Source organism: Theropithecus gelada, chromosome 12, assembly GCF_003255815.1.
Source record: "Theropithecus gelada isolate Dixy chromosome 12, Tgel_1.0, whole genome shotgun sequence".
Taxonomy (NCBI): domain Eukaryota; kingdom Metazoa; phylum Chordata; class Mammalia; order Primates; family Cercopithecidae; genus Theropithecus; species Theropithecus gelada.
Genome location: NC_037680.1, coordinates 83,234,710 through 83,254,918, shown reverse-complemented (window position 1 = coordinate 83,254,918; position 20,209 = coordinate 83,234,710). Strand labels below are relative to the sequence as shown.

Sequence of the window (20,209 nt, the reverse complement as noted above, 5' to 3'; positions counted from 1 at the left end):
AAGGAAGAGGAGGAAGAGGAAGAAGAGGAGGAATAGGTGGAAGAGGAAAAAATGAAGAAAAGGAAGAAGTTAAGAAGCTTGCCCAAGATCAAAGAGTTACCCATGCTTTTAAACAGTATGCCGCTCTGATCACGGTTATTCTCAGTAAACATTTGCTGAAAACACCAGCAAATACATGGGTAATATAGGCTTTGGCATAATTCTAATCACACACAGAGAAGAGACAATCAATCCTCAGACCTTCTGAGATTTCCCAGGATCAAGAATTGTTGATCTAGTATCAATCATACCTCAATAAAGTGGATAGTAAAAATCAAAATTAAAAATACCTAAAATGCTTGTTTGACATTAAAAAAAAAAAAAAAAAAGGAAAGACAAGAACGTTACCCTAGTGATCTTTTCAAAACCTTCTGTAACTTGGAATAACGGCTGTTTTAGAGGAAACACTAAACAAAAAATTTAAAGAGGAGCACCCTGAGAGGAGTGTAATTAAAGGACCTCTAAGGCCGTAACTAGGACCTCTGGGGCTAAATAAAATAGAAATCTGACCATGTCTCTTCCACGCTTACTGCCATCCAATGGCTTCTCACCCACACTCCTCACCATGGACCACAGTCCTTCATCGCTTGGCTACAGAGCTGCTTCCTCTCTGGTCTCGTCTCCTCGTTCTCCCACTATCCCCTGCCCTGCACTGTACTCTGGTCATAATGTCCTCTGCCCTTCTTGAACATCACACATCTTCCTCAGCTCTGGCTGTCTTGCTGTCCCAGCTGTGCAGAACCCTCAGCCTTCCAGCAACGTGTGGTGGCTCCTCTTTGACAACCAGGGCTCAGCTCAGGTTCCCTCCTCAGACAGGCCTTCTTGCTTCTTCTGACCATCTAAACCATGCTGGACACCACACCTTCAGTCCCTCTCCATCCCATATGTCTTTATGTGGCGGTCCACTGTCTGCCTTCTCCTCTGGAATGAAGCTCTAAAAGGGAAGGCACAAGTCTTGTCTGTCTTACTCTCAGCAATATCAGCACCTACAATAGCCAGAGGCACATAGCAGATGCTCACTCAACATTTGCTGAACAAATGAATAAAACACACAGCACTGGGGCCAGGCGCAGTGGCTCACCCCTGCTATCCCAGCACTTTGGGAGGACAAGGCAGGTGGATCATGAGGTCAGGAGATCGACACCATCCTGGCTAACACGGTAAAACCCTGTCTCTACTAAAAATACAAAAAACTAGCCAGGCGTGGTGGCGGGTGCTTGTAGTCCCAGCTGCTCAGGAGGCTGAGGCAGGAGAATGGCGTGAACCCGGGAGGCGGAGCTTGCAGTGAGCCGAGATTGCGCCACTGCACTCCAGCCTGGGCGATAGAGCCAGACTCTGTCTCAAAAAAAACAAAAACAAAAACAAAAATAAAACACAGCACTGCCATGAGATGCCTCTGCAAGCCAGATGCAAACCAGGCTCTCCTCTCAGGAACTCCTGTCGGGTTAGTCCTCACAAGCTGAGCTTCTGGGCCTGATGAGGTCACTAACCCTGCAGATTCTATGGTCACCACCTGGATTGACTTATGGTAACACCTTTATGTGCTCACACCTCCACACCCTGAGCCCACATACTTACCAGACACCTTTCCCTCCTCTGATAACTTAACACCTTTGCCTGTAATATAGCAATGATCATCCTATAGTGGAAATGAGGTCCCTCTTTCCTCAGAAGCTCTTTTGGGTCCTCTATTACAGACTTAAACATTCTCTTGACTCTCTGCCTTTATTCTAATACATATCAGACTTTTTGGTTAATCCCAGACAGAAGTCATCTAAACTAGAGCCCACCCCCGGCAATGCATCTCATGTTCTAATACAGTTCCCTCGTCTCCAGTTCATCATGTCAGCCTTGCACACTCAGGTTGCACTCAGAAAGCTCAGGACAGCATGAGGGATGTATTACATTAGTCCATTCTCATGTCTCTCATAAAGACATACCTGAGACTAGGTAATTTATAAAGAAAAAAAGCTTTAATGGATTCATAGTTCCACATGGATGGGGATGCCTAACAATTATGGTGGAAGGTGAAGGAGGAGCAAACTCATGTCTTACATGGTGGCAGGCAAGAGAGCATGTGCAGGGTAACTGCCCTTTATAAAACCATCAGATCTTGTGAGACTTTATTCACTATCACAAGAACAGCAGGGGAAAAACCTGCCCCCATGATTCAGTTACCTCCCACCGGGACCCTCCCATGACACATGGGGATCATGAAAGCTACAATTCAAAATAAGATTTGGGTAGGGACACAGCCAAACCATACAGCACACAAGTGCAGCTCTCACGGCCTCTCTCTCACTGCAGCTAGTTTTCCCTTCAGAGACCTCCATCTGTCCCCAGTTCATAGCCTCCTCTTGACCTCATCTCCCTTCTAACCCAGACTGGATCCTGATACTTAACTACCCAAGTTATTCATGAGTATTCAAAGAGCTTTGCCTCCACTGTTGTTCTTCTGTGCTACCACAGAGACTGAGCCCTGGGTCCACACTACAGTCTGCCTCCTTCATTCACACTCCACAGTGAAAAACCACTCCGATTTTTAAAAATAATAAAAATAAAATGTAAAAAACACCACCAGAAAGAAATACACAAAGACTAACACACAGCACATGATTTCTAATGAAGGTTGCTCAAACATTCTTGAATTTGACCTTGATGGGCTTCATCGCTCATTCGTCCCAACAATTTCGTCATTTTCCTCAAGGCCCAACCCAACCTCCTTCTCCATCCCAATGCCTACAGTAAATAACTTCAGAAATGTGTTTCTTCAACTCCATCCCCTCACCTGCAAGTCAGTCTCCACCTGCACACACCCTACAGCTTCACACCAGTGCAGGACAACCTGTCTTTCCTGGTTCAAAACTAAGTTCTGCCCTTGTGCTTTGATCTAATTCCCTTCAGTCTCTAACCAGCTGTTGCCCTATAGATTATCTCCTCTCTCTGCATCTTCAACCTCCCACTCTTATCAGTTCCATCTCTCAGTCTACCAACTTGCTCTGTTAACTTGCTCTGTCATCACTAAAAAGCCCTGCCTTGATCCCAGTGTCTTCTGCTCTCTTTTCTTCTCATCCAAACCTCCTCAATGGATATTTGCTGCCTCCACATCGTCTCCTCTCATTAACTCCCAGCCTACTGTAACCTGGTTTCTGTCCCCTCTCATTCCCCCCACCTCAGAGCTTCACTGAAACTGCTGCTTTCTGACCACCGGTGACTGCTCAAATGGCAAATCCAAAGAGCAAATTTTGCCTCTTACCTCATTAGATTATTCTACAGCATGTGCCAGTAGATCACTCTACTGCAGATGACACTGTAAATCATACCTTCCCATTTTGAAACTCTGTTTAATCATTCTCCTGATTGTCCTATTTCTCCAATCACTCCTTCTCAATCTCCTTCATGGGTTCTTCATCTTCTCCCCTCCTCTTATCTGTCTTCTCAGCTTTCTCCCCTCCTCTTACCTGTCTTCTCAGCTTCTCTCTCCTGCTCTACCCACCCTCCCTGGGTAACCTCATTCACAGCCATGTTGGTCATTAACATTTATATAAAAATACCTCCCAAGTCTACAATCTCTAGCTCTCATCTCTCCCCTGAGGTTGTATCCAGCTACCTCCTAGACATGGCCTCATGTATGTCCCAAAGCCCCTCAAATCAATCATGTCTCTTCTGATGCCACATTCTCTTCCCTTCACCATTCAACCTGTTTGTTCCCTGGTACTGCCCATTTTAGCTAGACATCACCCTCCACCCAACCAACCAATCGAGGTACCTCTGTTAGCTTTAACTATCCTCTTGTTATCCATATGGAGCAATCCTAATAATTTTTATCAACTGCAGATTTATTGAAAGTATTCCCTCTCCATGCCTCTTAGCACTTCCTGGGAACAGGACCTCTGTTTATTCCCCTGACTTGATTTTTCAGTCTAGGGGATAATGGCCCAGCACTTACATGTGAAATACCAGAACTTCCATGAGCTGAGCCTGTCCCTAGGCTTACCTCTCCCAACTCATCTCCCTCGTCTCAACCTTGTCATTTATGAGGAAGCTCAACAAAAGGCTCATGCTCCCCTAACATGCCATAGTCCAACGTGGCCTCGCCTCTTCAGACATACTATCTCACATGCCTGCCTAGAACACACTTCAAGATTTAGCTCAAGCATCACCTTTCCCAGGATGCCTTTTCACACTCCTCCAGCCTGAGAGCTGCCTCTCCTTGGTGCTACCATAACATTCCATTTTAACCTCTAGCATATTTCATACTCTTCTAAAATTATGTATTTGTCTATCAACCTTTAGAGTCAACCCAAGTAGACTCTAAATTCCTCAAGTCAGAGACTGCTCATAATAGGTGCTCAACTTGATTCCTTTGCATGCTAAGTGTTACTGATAACTTCTGGCACATTTCTAGACCTCTAAGTACCCTGGCCATCCCATATGACCCTTTCTCTGCCATGTGCTAATTGACTAGGAGGCTCTGCTATGGCTGAGATATTTTATTGCTCAAAACACACAACAGTGTTGGTTGTGATCCTCTTGCTACAGTTTGAAATGATGGTCTCCACCGCAGTAAGAGTTAAAGGAATTGAGGACTTACACTAAAATTAGCTCTATCTTGCCACTCAACATAGTGTAAGATTTGGCAAGACAAGTCTCTTAGGCAGGCAAACCGCTGACACAGCATGGTAAAACGGAATTCAACCAAAGAGGAAAACCTGCAATACCTTTTCACAGGCAATTCTGAGTTATGCTGATTCATTCTGACTTAAAGCTGCAATAACACTTGAGTAAGTAACACCCAAGCTGACTTTGCATTTTTTTCTGCAGCGCTCACAGAATTTGGCATACAAGAAATTTAATAGTTGTTCTTTTTGATCCTTTGCAATTTCTCAAATATTGGTTGTGGTCACTTACATTATAGTGTTTGATAGCATTAACAGGTATTTTTCTTGCAAAGATGCAGTCCTGATCAAAATACTAACAAAAGCTTAAAATACTGACTATAATTTCTGTAACTCAAGAAAACCATATAGAAAATCTCTTTCACCAAAGAAAGGCTCAGTGCTAGATCTATTTGAGGCTGAAGAGCCTTAGTTAAGTCAACAGCTCTTGTTCACACTTTGTACAAAGACATCTGTACAACTGATTCCAACTTAGGAAACAGCATTTAAATATCAATAAACACATGCTCAGAGACAATCGGGTAAATTTTCATCAGGACCAAAATTTCTAAGAAACCATATTAGAGCAAATTCTAAAGCAAAGAATCTTCTCAAAATAGGTATTTGCAAGTCATCACTTACTCTGTTCTTCCCACAGAAGTCATGTGAATTGTATTATAAAGAGTAAATGGAAGAAATTTCTAGACTGTAGTCAAATTATACTTGAATCAGTACATTTATTATTGCTTCTTATATATAGTGATGATTATAGTTAACATTTAATTAACTGGTATTACTTCAAATATTTATTCCATTTAGAATTGTAATATGTAAGTGCTGTGTTTGAGATGCTTAACATGTTAAATGTCTTTTATTTCAGGAAAAAAAACGTAATTCACCGTTCAGAATTTTATACTTTACGTGTCTAAAATACATAATCTGCTAGAAAACAGTTGTTAAACAACAGACATTATTTCGACTAAACCAATATTATAAAAACAAAGCTTTATTGCACCTGCTACTTAAGAGGATTATGTCTAAATACTCACTTGTTCAGTATGAGGTCAAGAATGAATTTGGAGCCGAAGGCTTCAATCTGGAAGCTTGCCTGGGCCAGATGGACAGCCTATGGATTCAAAAAGACAGAATAATCTTAACTTACTTTCCCGTCTTTAAGACAGATTATTATCAAGAATGATATTTAAGAGGAATAACTTTTATGTATCAGTTCATTTCCTTATGTATCTTCATACAGCAATTCATTTCTTTAGGAGACTAGGTACAATATCATGGTTTTGCTAGGAAAATCTAAATATCTGGGTAGCAAAGAGCTAATAAGACAACCCATCCTTGAAAATGAAACCACTAAGATAAAAACCAACAGCATATTCTGCTGGACTTCCAAAGTGACCATGATGAATTATGCAAAAGTCTGACTAATTAAAGCTTGATTTCAGCCTGTTTTGTGCATAAAGCTAACCAATTCTTTCTGCACACCTAAGTGAAAAATCATGTCAGTGCTCTGCTCTTCAGCAGGAATTAGAACTTTCTCTGGAACTTTCTCTAAACGATGCATCAGCAGAATATGACAGTAAAATAGGAAAGTACAACCTTCTAACTTCAGAAAGCACTTAGAACCTGGCCTTTTGTGAATACTGAGAGCTTATGTCCCCCTTTAAGAGTCAAATGTTTACAAATATTGTCATTATTTTGTCTTAATTCAAAATACAAAGATAATTCCATCTAAACATGAATCCTATTTACTAGGTGTTAAAGATTATTGCAGCTCACAGAAGCATCTTGAATATTGCAAATTAACAAATCAATGAAGTTTTGTCAAAGTATTAGCTAACATAAACCTCTCCTTTATCACACTATCAGAACAAGGCTAAATGAAACACCTATAGCATACTTCCTTTAACTCACAAACGTCCTTCCTCCAGAATTGCATTCCTAAGGCACAGTGGGTGCTACAAATCATCTGTGAAGTGCTCCATGCATGGTAACTGGACGCCAGCATGAACATACCAAGCATCCCCCTCCCAGTACTTTCTATTCCCACCTTTCCCCCAGTGCTACCCCATGCTCCTCTTTGCCTTCCCCTGTATTTTTGATGACTGAAACTCTCCCAATCCTTCAAAGGCGTCCCACCTGCAGTGGAAGGAAGTCTTCCTTCACACAATCTTCACACAAGGAAGTCTTCCTTCACACAATCTTCACGCTCAGGGCTTTGGAAGCACTTTATTTGTTCCTCCCTGTCTCTCCCTTTCCCATCCTTCCCCTAGGTGGTGAGCTCCACAACACATATGACAGGGGTCTTGCAAACAGGTCTAGGTTAATGACTCTTCCCCAGCATATCTGACCTTCCAAGTAATTCACCAAATATTCATTGTCAAGACCTTTTTGTCATACCAAACCTATAAAACACTATAAATAAACCATGACTTATACTTTCAGTCAAGCACATTGCCAAATCAGATAGTCACTCAATAATAATCCATACAATGCAAAAAGGAAACTAACAAATATTAAATTTTAAATACAAAACAATGAGAAAGAAGGCTCCTAAATCCTTAATGCCATAGGACGCCAAGTCGAATTCCAAACAACCTTCTAGAAAAGGGTCACCATACTTGTGGGCTTCCTGTATCCATACAACTATGAGAGAGAGAGAGAGAAAGAAAGAAAGAAACTTCTGTCAAGTGTGGTCTCTGTTATCCACAACAGAACCTCTATTCAATACAAATATCCACTGTCTTTAAATTCATTCTGTACCTTGAAGCATTAATTTTTGCATAAAGATATTTATATTTATGAATAATTTGTACAAGGAGAGATTTTTCAGCTCTGGATCCAAAAAGCTTTAAGTATGTAAAATTTAATTCCTAAGAATAAGATAAATCCTTAGTATAGTTTCTCTTAAGAATATTATATAGTAGAGATGAGTTCATTAAATATACCTCCTTGAATATCTTTATAAACACTAAGAAGAACTTGACAGTGACCCAGTAAAAAGCTTATTTCATAGCAAATAGGTGATGCGACAAGTACAAACACTGACAACACTCTGTTGCAAAATAAGGTAATCTGGTGGTAAATGTAGTACCTTCATTTTATAGAACTGCAGGAGTTATACAATTTGATAAATGCTAAAATAGGTTTATACCAAGTCAATGTGACTAGCTTCAGCTTAATAGAATTTAATCAAAGAGCTAGTCAATCATACTGGGTTTTCCTCTGCTTTTGCATTCAATCATTCCACACAAACATATTAAGTCCTGCTTTGCATGTAAAGATAGCTGGGACACAGCTTCTGCCCTCAAAGAAGTGATGGTCTCCAGAGGCGCAGGTAGAACTGTCAGCCTCAGCTTGCCTAATGGGCCACAGGACAGGGACCACAGCTGAACCCCACCCAGGCACAGAGGGGTACAGAAAGGATCCACTGACAAGGTGCTATTTGAACAAAAACTCAAAAGATGAATAAGAATCCATGTGTCAGGGAAAGAAAAGACACTCGGGGCAGGGAGGAAAACATTTACAAAAATCGAGTCAAAATGAACGTGAGAAAAATAGGCTTTTTAAATTTTTTAAAAATGAATATGGCCTGTAGGAAAATGGTTTTCAGATGAAATGTCAAACAATGAATCTGAAAAGGTGGGATGGAGACCGGCAAGCTTCACGTGACGTGATCAGTGACATTTATGATCGCAAACAAGAACATGTGGCCAAGACAATGAGCCTTCCCCTAAATGACCATTCCCTCAAGCTCACTCAGCACCATTTCTGGCACATGCCATCATCATTATCATTATCATCATCATCATCATCATGATTTAAACATCTTAACAGATTACTCTCTAGAACTGAAGCAATTTATTATGCCAGCAACAAAATATCTGTTTATCCACTGGAAAAAAAAAGAATTTGATTTTATTACCTTTATCTGTAAGAATGTTTTAATATTTTAATTCTAAGAGGAAGCACATTTTCTATAAAATGATTTAAGATTTCCTCACCATATTCATCTTCTTTGTGAATGTATCAAATGGAATTAGTTTCATCTAATATATTTATATCCATTTTAAGTCATTTAAATATACTGATGTATGTTAGTTTTCTTACATTCTGTTTCTCTTTCCATTGCTATACATTCGACAAGTGTCTATACAGTACAGATTCTTCTCTATACCAAAATAAATACCTGACAAGTGTTACTTTTCCCTATCATTTTATTTAATTGTCTTAGGCACAATTAAAATAGTGTTTAACTTCTGGATGCTATGTATTCCATTTCAATTTGTCACTTTTTCTTTAACAAAATATTATACAGTTTTTATATATGCCCATTTAAAATATGTTTTCAAACCATGTAAAGTGAGTTCTCATCATTATTTTATAAACCACATTGTTGTTTTATATATATATATATATATATATATATATATTTTTTTTTTTTTTTTTTTTACAGAATATTGGCTTGCTTCTTCCAAATGGTAGAAAAGTTAGAAGAATGGCTGGGATGAGTACAAAGTCTTATAATATACAGTCATATCATTTTTGGTTGATTTAACAGATTTTAGAGTTAATTAACTGACCAGCATCACTGAAATCTACTAAAAATACAAATACTACCTACAGTATTGTTCTTCTTTTACAAAGGAACTATGCAGTGAGGTTTAGAAATGTGTTCAGTAATACAAAATCAGATCCTAGGAATGCTTCAGAGAAGAGTTCATGAACCACATATTAGGTCAAAATCAGTTATTTTCTCTTTCGGGATATCTGTTAAACAGCCTTGCTTTCATAAGGACATTCACTATAATAGCACTGTGGAAGAATGCAGGGTTTTATAGACAAAGAACATCATTTCACAACAAGAATGAGCACGTCCCTGGGCTCAGAATTACCACCCTGAAGGACTGAGAACAGCTGTTGCCTAACCACTTTAGTATTTTTCTTTTAACTCAGAATCTGGCACAGGGAAATTACAGGAGCTCTAAAAACAAAAACAATTAAACTCAATTATATACACAAACCTCGTTCACTGGAGAACAATTTACACGTCTTCGTAATGTGCTTTTGTTTGTATTTTTTCTTTCTAGTAGATGGCATCTAATGGTATAATATTAAATGACTTCAAGAAGGCTGTTGGGTTCTTCAGCTAAGACTTGTTTTGCGCCTTATCATCAAGTGATGTTATGACATTAAGCAATCATCCATGCCCAGCTCTGTGTAGGGTGCATTAAATAGGCTATGTTTTCTTGGGACTTATATTCTAAAGTAGCTAATATAGACATAAAAACAAGAAGAAAAATAACTCTATATCTAATCATAAAAATAAAAAGCAGCCATGTGCAGGATATACATGTTTTCATGCAACTATGTTTCACACATAATAGGTGTTCAAACAGTGTTCTTCACTATTTGGCAAGAATTTGTGAGTTCTGTAGAGCATACCCATAACTGGAACTGAAAATGGGAAATAACACTTTCCCAGAACTCAAAAAATATTATAAGGCTGAATTTCTACTAAACTATAAAATTTAGTAGAAAATGAACAACTTGGGTAACTGGGTGTCTATGCTATGGATGATCACATCTTCTGAGACATATATTTTACTTTAGTATGCTCTAAACCAGTGGTCCCCAACCTTTTTGACACCAGGGTCCAGTTTCATGGAAGATAATTTTTCCATGGATGGGGTGGAGTGGGGGATGGTTTCAGGATGAAACTGTTCCACCTTAGATCATCAGGCATTAGATTCTCATAAGGAGTATGCAACCTAGATCCATCGCACGCGCAATTCACAATAGGGATCGTGCTCCTATGAGAATCTAATGCCACTGCTGATCTGACAGGAGGTGGAGCTCAGGCAGTAATGCTCACTCACCCGCCACTCACCTCCTGCTGTGTGGCCCGGTTCCAAACTAGCCACAGACTGTTATCACTCTGTGACCTGGAAGGTGGGGACCCCTGCTCTAAACTACGGGTGGTGTGGAAAACATAACAGCATTTTGAAGTGGTTTTCTGATCTTAAGATATACTAAGTTTATTTAGGGAGATATTCATTTAAGTAATGAAGGAAACATGGCCAAAAGAAGAATATCAATAGACAAGAAAATGTTTTACAAACAGAGGTAAGAAGCCCTTTAGGGTATCAAGCAGGCCTGAGCAAACACCAATGGAATGACTGACACTCGAGTTCGTAAAGAAGAGGGCTACAGGTCTGGGCTTCAGGAAACAGAGCATTAGAGAGAGCAAAAGGCAGTAAGCAGATGCCTGTCTTCTGTTTATTCTAACATAGAAAAAACAACATTTATTCTATGTCTGTTAAAACACTGAATATAGCATCTACATTGTATATGTGTGGCAGGTGTGTAAGTGTGTGTGTGTAACCACAACCTTTTCAGGAAGTGTTTTATTTTCTTTATCTTGTTGCATATAGTTCTTTCCCTTACCTTTACAGTTTTTCAATAGACCCTTCAAGAGTTTCTACTCCATTATCTAGAAATATGGTGGAGAAAGGTCAGAGAATATAAAAATCATCTTTTTTTGAAATTCAGGACATTTTATAATGTTTCAGAGAAGACAGATTTGAAAATTCACCAACTAACAAGATGGGAGGAGGAAAACCCGCTAATCTGATGCTAGAGGGACCCCGCCTTTGTCATCATGGGTTGAGCTGCTGAGGACAAGAGTCCACTTCACCAGGAAGACTTTCATCAGCATGGCTGTTTGGTATGTTTTCCTTTTTATATGAAAACAGTAGGCACAGAATCTAGCACTCCAGATAATTAAATATCAATGAGAAGAAAATGTCAACTTTAAATTGAAATAAGTTTGAGGAAAAGAAGTCACTTTTTTTTAATCACAGAGGTTCTTCTAAAGAGGACTAGTTTGGACCTATACTGTAGCTGGAGAAACATAAAAGTCCAGCTTGTGGATCTTTTTTCTGTATAATGCAAAAATCCAAATATGTAAATATATCTTAAAAGTTTTGAAGTCCAAAAGAAAATATCAACAGACCATGTTTAATTATAATTTGGTTCTAATCCCTCATTCTAAATTGATACATTGGTGATTGCACAGGTTTGTGTTAGGATAAAAATAATAATGCCTCATATTTCTTATATTTTAATCATCTCAAAGTACTGTCATGTCTATCTAGAACACAGCATCCCATGCAGTTGGTAGAGCAGACATTTGTATTACCCTTTTATAGAAGAGAAGCATTTTTAAAGGGCACAGATAGATTAAGTAATGTTATTGTCCAAAGTCACACATCAAAGGAAGAAATATGAGGTGTCAGTTTTAGTTAAATGACAAAAAAGTGCCATATTTATGCCAGAAGTCATTACATCCGCAAGCCTCAATGTTTTCTGGTCATTAAAATACAAATAATAGCAGCTTAACGACATGATATTTGCGAGGATTAAATAATACAATAATGCAACTGACGGCTGGGCTCAGTGGCTCACACCATAATCTCAACACTTTGGGAGGCCAAGGCAGGAGGATCGCTTGAAACCAGGAGTTTGAGACCAGGTTAGGCAACATGGTGAAACCCTGTCTCTACAAAAAAATACAAAAATTAGCCAGGCGTGGTGGTTCATGCCTCTAGTCCCAGCTACTCAGGAGGCTGGGGCAGGAGAATCACCTGAGCCCAGGTGTTTGAGGCTGCAGTGAGCCAAGATCATGCCACTGCACTTCAGTCTGGGTGACAGAACGAGACCCAGTCTCAAAGAAAATAGCAGTAATAATAATGTGGCCAATGTAGCTCAGCCACATTGAAAGAGCTCAATCATTTAGGAAGGAGACAGTAAATTAGGAAAAAGAGAAAAAAGAATATAGTAACATTTTGGAAGAGTATCAATCAACTCCATCCTAAAGTTCCCTCCCAGGATAGTTAGCCACCATCTAGCAAATTCCAATGTGCATTTATACTCAGAAAAATTTGCAAACTTTATACTTTTATTGCTAATTATCATTATGTATTATGCTTTGACCTTGTTCAAGTTGTCATGTCTTCAAAATAATATGAATCATTTTCCTGAGAAGTGAAACAGCTGCAAATGTTACATGAAGGCAGTACTGCAAATTAGGGTAATTTGCTGAACATTCTTGCCACGATGCATTTAAATAGGTACTTTGAAGGAGAAAAATATTATCATGTTTTCTTCTACCATGTTCTAATTGATAGTATTATGGGCTTACCATCAACAAATCTGTATTAAATACCGAACTTATGTAAGATACTAGAGCAGATGTATAGGAGAGTTAGTTTTGTTTTTGTTTGTTTGTTTTTGTTTTTTTTTTGAGACAGGGTCTCGCTCTGTTGCCCAAGCTGGCGTGCAGTGGTGCAATCGCAACTCACTGCAGCCTTGACCTCCTAGCTGAACCAATCCTCCCACCTCAGCCTCCCAAATAGATGGGACCACAGGCATGTGCCACTATTCCCAGCTAATATTTTTATTTATTTTTTATAGAGATGGGGTCTCACCATGTTGTCCAGGCTGTCACAAACTCGTAGGCTCAATAATTCACCCCCCTTGATCTCCCAAAAAGTGCTGGGATTCCAGGTGTGAGCTACCGTGCCTGGCCGAGAATTAACACTTAAATCGAAAAGATTATAATATGGTTAAGGAAATAAAATGAGTAACTGCAAAGAGTGAAAAATATGTCAATTAAATAATAAGAATCGTTATTGTTATTATTATTTTAGAGATGGGTCTCACTGTGTTGCCCCAGCTGGTCTTGAACTCCTGGCCTCAAGCAATCCTCCCATCTTAGCCTCCCAAAATGCTGGGATTACAGGTGTGAGCCACCACACCTGGCATAAATATTATTTGTAAAGCTACCACATACAATATAAGCATGATTAATTACTAAATTTGGAGTAAGGGTAACAAGTGTATTTGAATTTGTGGAGTGAGTCTGCTGGGGGCTGGGGAGAGCTGAGAATGGCTTATGAGGAAGACTTTCTCCTCATTTAAAGATAGAATTCAGACAGCTCTTCCAGGATTTATTTAATAGAATGAAATTATAAAGTGTTAATAAGTATTTGCTAACAAATAAATGCTTAAGAAACATGCTTTTAAAGTAAAACACAGGATGCCTTCCATTCTGGGCTGTTATACTGCAATGTAGATTGTGGTGTGAGTTAAACATGACAGTTTATCATAAAATAAAGAATTTCACAAGAATGACAAGTAGGGGGAGGACATACATGCCCAAAAATGCTAATGTATTTTGTTAATCAATCTATCTTTTGGTCCTAAATTAGGAAGCTTAAGTCATACCCTTTGAAGGCTATTACAGAAACAAGACCAAAGCATCAACAAAATACACTCTTCTCACAACCCACGGCGAACATCTCCCACTAACGGAAGCAGATCACTGTTTATCTTTGTTCTCTGTGCCAACCTAGCCGAAAAAGATGGAACGTCTACCATAAAAGAAACCTAGCCAATATTCGATTATGCAATCTGATGAGACAGAAAAAAGGAAAGCTTGGATTTATGGATTTGTGAATTTTAACTTCTGACCAAATCTTATACAAGAGCTCTTTTCTAAATAAATCAGTCTTAAAGAGATTCCAAATTCATCTTCCTCTCTTTTCTTATGTACCTCAGTTTGAGGTACTCCTTTTTTTTTTTTTTTTTTTTTTCCTGAGACGGAGTCTCTCTTTGTCATCCAGGCTGGAGTGCAGTGACATGATCTCAGCACTGCAACCTCCGCCTCCCGGGTTCAAGCGATTCTCATGCCTCAGCCTCCCAAGTAGCTGGGACTACAGGTGTGCGCCAATACACCCAGCTAATTTTTGTTATTTTTTTTTTTTCTAGTAAAGACAGGGTTTCACCATATTGGCCAGGCTAGTCTTGAACTCCTGACCTCAAGTGATCCACCTGCCTCGGCCTCCCAAAGTACTGGGATTACAGGTGTGAGCCACTGCGCCCGGCCAAGGTACTCTTAAATATACAAAAGATGGATGCTGAAGAGAAAGAGGAAGTAGGCACTGGTAATCTAAATACGTATTCCAGTGAATCACATTAGCCACACTAAATATTTCTTTTTAAAATCTTCATGGCCAGCCAAAGAAGAGAAGGTACATTTAATCTTATGGTGGGTGTGGGGAAGGTCAAACTAAGATTTTCCCTAGTGATTATTTAGCAATCCTGGAGGACTTTGTAACAACACACTTTCACTGACAAAGCATCCTTGGACAGGTATATGAAATGTCTTCTATACATTTACCGTTAGTGATTAATGTTTGCTGGATATTAACTGGCAAAGCCAACTAAGGAGAAAGACTGAATTACAAGCCTTTGGAGCACTTGCTATTTAAAATGGGTAAAGCAGCACAAGTATCACTACAGCAGTATTATTTCGCTTTCATATATTTTTTGAGAGATGAGTAAAAATACAACTATGACAACAGTTACCATGGAAGCGGTTTCTTTCGGCTGCCTTCCTGAATAGTAACATTTAATGTGGTGCATTAATCTAGTAGCTGAGGTGTGATTCACCTTTGTTCTTTTTCCTCGTCAATTCCTACATCACCAAACTGCAGAACTCCAAGGAACACTTCTCTCTCTGCTAACGCTTGTGTCATAAAGCAAGAACATACTTTGTCTTTCTAGCCAGAATTATTGAACACCCACTAAATAATTTAAATAAAAGAATGGAAATAAAATATAGATTCTGGAAAGCAAGACACCAAGCACCATGCTTAGTGTCTGTGACTCATTACATGGCAGTTTTTTTTTTAATTTGCTTACATAATGTGAATACTATTCTAAAAGAAAAAAAAAAGCCTCATGTGAGGCAACCCTCCTAAAGAGTCCTACTTCCCTGGACTGCCTACTCTGGTCCTTGAAATTTTGACTGGAACAGCCCAGTGGACTCATGTCAATGCAAATATCAATCTAAGGCAACAGAAGGTTCTTTAACTTGGGTCTTTATGATGACTACATAAGGATTAGTTAAGAATGAGTAATTCTGAAATACAAAATGAAAATTATGGTATAGTAATTATACAGCTCATTTGAGCATTGTTGTATCTAGCAAACCATAAATGATATAGAGTAGATTCAAATATTAACCTCCAATTCTCCCTCATCAATAAATTACTGAAAACGTGTAATCAAAGAAGGCTGAGCAGATCTGTCCAGGCCAGAGCTCTCTTCTCTTGACATACCTCGATTCACTGATCCTTGCTGGTAGGTTTCATACTGTTTCTACCCAGTGATTTGTGTTGGGATCTCTATACCAGAGCTGATATTTCCATCTGTAGAATTTTTCAGGCTCTGCTTATGAGATTGCTCAAAGTTCATGTTAAATATACAGCTGTTTGACAATGATATTCCTAAGTGGTCTTTGCTTTCCTTGACAACCCTCGGCAAGTTGCATATTACTGGGGCAGAGATCCCTTTTATCTACAGAGAACTACAACTACAGATTAGGAAAAGTTCAGTGTTCTCCAGTCCTTAGCCATGTCTGGCTCTGTCCTTTGCACTGAATTCTGACCTTGTCTATGACTATGGATGGGTTGCATTCTACCCCTTTGGATGAAAAGAGTAACTTTCAAATTGGGAGTCATGCCAAAAATGGATTTTTCCATTTTACAAAAATGCAGGTTTTTGTAGACTTCCTAAGTAACATGATTAAGGCCTGTTCCTTGACATAGGGGCCCACAATTGTCCTGTTTCACAATTTTACTCAAAACAAGTATTTGTAGTATACATACTTTACCCAAAGCTAGATGTAGAAAAGCTAATATTCATAGGCGACCTCATGTTCTCTAATATTGAACTTCCACAGAGCTCTGGAAAATATCAACCACTCAACCTGTATTTGCACAATTTTTAAAACTAACATTTAGAGTACTGACCACTATGCAGAATCTCCTATTTTCGTACACAAATGACAGGTCTCACCATGTCCATGTAATGTTTTAGGCCTATTAAAACTCCATTTTTGTTTCTAAATGTGAACCTAGAAATTGTATGGAGCCTTGAAGACATACAAAATAAAAATAGAATATATCTATTATGTATCTGAGGAGTATGTCTATTTCCTCAGATTATATATTGCCTTGTTGGCTTCTACATCATACATGAAATCATTTACTCATTAAGCAAATAATCATGTGTGTCTACCACATTGCAAGCAGAAGCCCTGGCCTGCCAGGGTTTACATTTTAGGGTATGTGTTTTGCGGGGGATGGCTAATACGACCAACAAGTAAATATAAAGTAACTTAGATAATGATGAGTGATACAGGTAAAAAGATTAAAGTAGATAAGAGTCAAAATAAGTTAGGGAGTTTGCAGAACAAAAAAATAGGATGGTCAAAGAAGGAGTCTTTGAAGAGGTGATATCTGAGCAAAGACTAGGTGAAGGTACAAGTCAGGTAAATACTTAAGGAAAGAGAATCCCAGGCAGAGGGAACAGCTAGTTGTAAAAGCCCTGAGGCAGAGACACACTTGGTCTATTCAAAGAATAACAATAAAAAGGCCAGTGTGGGTCAAGTGGAGGGAGACTAGAGGAGTTGTGCAGGCAACAGTCACAGAACCAGTAAGGGGTCAGTTGTGTAGCACCTTGTGGGCCACTGTAAGAACTTCACCTTTTATTCTGAATGAAATAGTAATGTGCTGAGAATTCTGAGTGAGGAATGATATGATCAGGTTTCCATTTTTTAAAGTTCACCAGAAGCTACTGTGTGGACAATGCACTAAAGTGGTCAGGGGGCAAGGGAGGAGCAGAGTGGCTTAAGAGGCTGTTGCAGTAATAATCCAGGTAGGAGGTGATAGGGGTTTGACTTGGGGAATAACAGTGGAGTTGATGAGACTTGGTCAGATTCTGGGAAGATAGTGAAGGCAAAGTCAGTAGGACTCACTTACAGATTAGACGTGGATTATAAATGAAATAGAGGTGACAAGAAAACTCTAAAATGTCTGGCCTGAGTAACCAGAAGGAGCAAGCAATTTATTAAGATGGGGAAGACTGCAGGAGAAGAAGGTGGTGGTAGGAATTCAGGACTCTGAATCTAAGCTTGATATGCACATTACATGCCCAAGTGGAGTTGTGGAATAGGCAGTTAAATATAAAGAATAAATCCTTTAAGCTAATTGATATGGTTTGGACCTGTGTCCCCACCCAAATCTCATGTTCAGTTATAATCCCCGATGTTGGAGGTGGGGTCTAGTAGGGGGTGATCATGAGGATTTTGATCAGGAGGACGGTTTCTCGTGGTTTAACACCATACCCCTTGGAGATGTCATCATGGTAGTGAGCTGTCATGAGATTTGGTTGTTTAAAAGTGTGTAGCACCTCCTCCCCTCTCTCTTTCTCCTGTTCTGGCCATGTGAATGCCTGCTCCCACATTGCCTTCCACCATGGGTAAAAGCTCCCTGAGGCCTCTCCAGAAGCAGATGCTGTCATGGTTCCTGTACAGCCTACAGAACCATGAGGCAATTAAACCTCTTTTCTTTATCAATCAACTAGTCTCAGGTATTTTTTTATTGCAATGTGAGAATGGACTAATACAGAAAATTGGTACCAAGAGTGAAGTATTGCTATAAAGATATTTGAAAATGTGGAAGCAGCCATGGAACTGGGTAACAGGCAGAGGCTGTAAAAGTTTGGAGGGCTCAGAAGAAGACAGGAAGATGGAGGAACATTTGAAACTTCCTAGAGACTAGTTGAACGATTATGACCAAAGTGCTCATAGTGACACGAACAGAGATGGCCAGGCTGATGAGGACTCAGATGGAGAAGAGGAACTTCTTGGGAACTAGAGAAAAGGTCACTTTTGTTACACCTTGGCAAAGAGCTTGGCTGGACTATGCCCCTGCCCCAGGGATAAATGGAACTTTGAACTTGAGAGAGACGATTTAGGATATCTAGTAGAAGAAATTTTTAAGCAGCAGTGTTCAAGATGTGGCTGCTTCAAACAACCTATGCTCATATGCGTAAGTCAAGAAATGAACTGAAACTCGAACTTAGGTTTAAAAGAGAGGCAGAACATAAAGGTTTGGAAAATTTGCAGCCTGGCCATGTGGTGAAAAAAGAAAAGCCCATTTTCAGGAGAAGAATTCAAGCAGACTGCAGAAATTTGCATAAGTAAAAAGGAGTCAAGTGCTGATAGCCAAGACAATGAGAAAAAAAAGCCTTCAAGGCATTTTAGAGATTCTCACAGCAGCCCATCACAGGCCCAGAGGCCTAGGAGGGAAGAATTGTTTCATTGGCCAAGCCCAGGGCCCTGCTGTCTGCCTCGGGACACTGCTCCCTGCTTCCCAGGCACTCTAGCTCTGGCCAGTCATGGTTAAAAGAGGCCCAGGTACAGCTCAGGCTGCTGCTTCAGAGGGTGCAAGCCATGAACCTTGGCAGTTTCCATGTGGCATTAAGCCTGCAGGTGCACAGAGTACAAGAGTTGAGGCTTGGGAACCTCTGCCTAGATTTCAAGGGGATATATGGAAAAGCCTGGATGTGCAGGCAGAAGCCTGCTTCAGGGGCAGAGCCCTCATGGAGAACCTCTAATAGGGCAGCACAGAGCGGAAATGTGGGGTGGAGCCCCCACACAGAGTCCCCACTGGGGTACTGCCTAGTTGAGCTGTGAGCAGGACACCTTCACCATCCTGAAGACGTCAAAATCGTACATCCACCAGCAGCTTGCACCCTGTGCCTGCAAAGCCACAGGCACTCAGTGCCAGCCCTTAAGAGTAGCCGTGGGGGCTGAACCCTGCAAAGCCACAGAGGCAGGGCTGCCAAGGCCTTGGTAGCCACACCTCACAACAGTGTGCCCTGCATGTGAGACATGGAGTCAAAAAAGATTATTTTAGAACTTTAAGGTTTAATGACTGCTTAGGTGGGTTTCAGACTTGCATGGGGCCTATAAGCCCTTTCCTTTGGGTTGATTTCTCCCTTTTGGAATGGAAGTATTTACCAAATGCCTGTATCTCTATTGTAATTTGGGAGTAACTAACTTGGTTTTGATTTTATAGGTGCATAGGCAGAAGGGACTAGCCTTATCTCAGAAAAGACTTTGGACTTTGGACTTTTGAGTTAATGCTGGAATGAGTTAAGACTCTGGGGGACTGTTGAGAAGGCACGATTGGATTTTGCAATGTGAAAAGGACATGAGATTTGGGAGGAGCCAGGGTGGAATTTTATGATTTGGATCTGTGTCCCGACCCAAATCTCATGTTCATTTATAATCCCCAGTGTCGAAGGTGGGGACTGGTGGGAGGTGATTTGATCATGTAAGTTGTTTCCCATGGTTTAACACTCGAATCCCTTGGAGTTGTTGTTACAATAGCGAGTTCTCATGACAGCTGGCTGTTTAAGAGTGTGTCGCATTTCCCCCCTCTCTTGGTCCTACTCCTGCCATGTAAGACACCTGCTTCCGCTTTGCCTTCCGCCATGAGTAAATGTTTCCTGAGGCCTCCCCAGAAGCAGATGATGCCATGCCTTCTGTACAGCCTGCAGAGCCATCCCCCTTGGAGCTGTCA

At 40.0% G+C, this 20,209-nt stretch overlaps 1 protein-coding gene across 1 annotated transcript in view; it reads right to left on the bottom strand.

The window, feature by feature from the left end:
* The window catches only part of ADAM23 (ADAM metallopeptidase domain 23), a 172,136-nt gene that overhangs the window by 129,004 nt on the left and 22,923 nt on the right, over positions 1 to 20,209 (bottom strand). Inside the window, exon 3 of the mRNA XM_025405513.1 lies at positions 5,747 to 5,823. Within this exon, the coding sequence (XP_025261298.1) occupies positions 5,747 to 5,823 (77 nt within the window). The remainder of the gene's footprint in view (positions 1 to 5,746; positions 5,824 to 20,209) is intronic.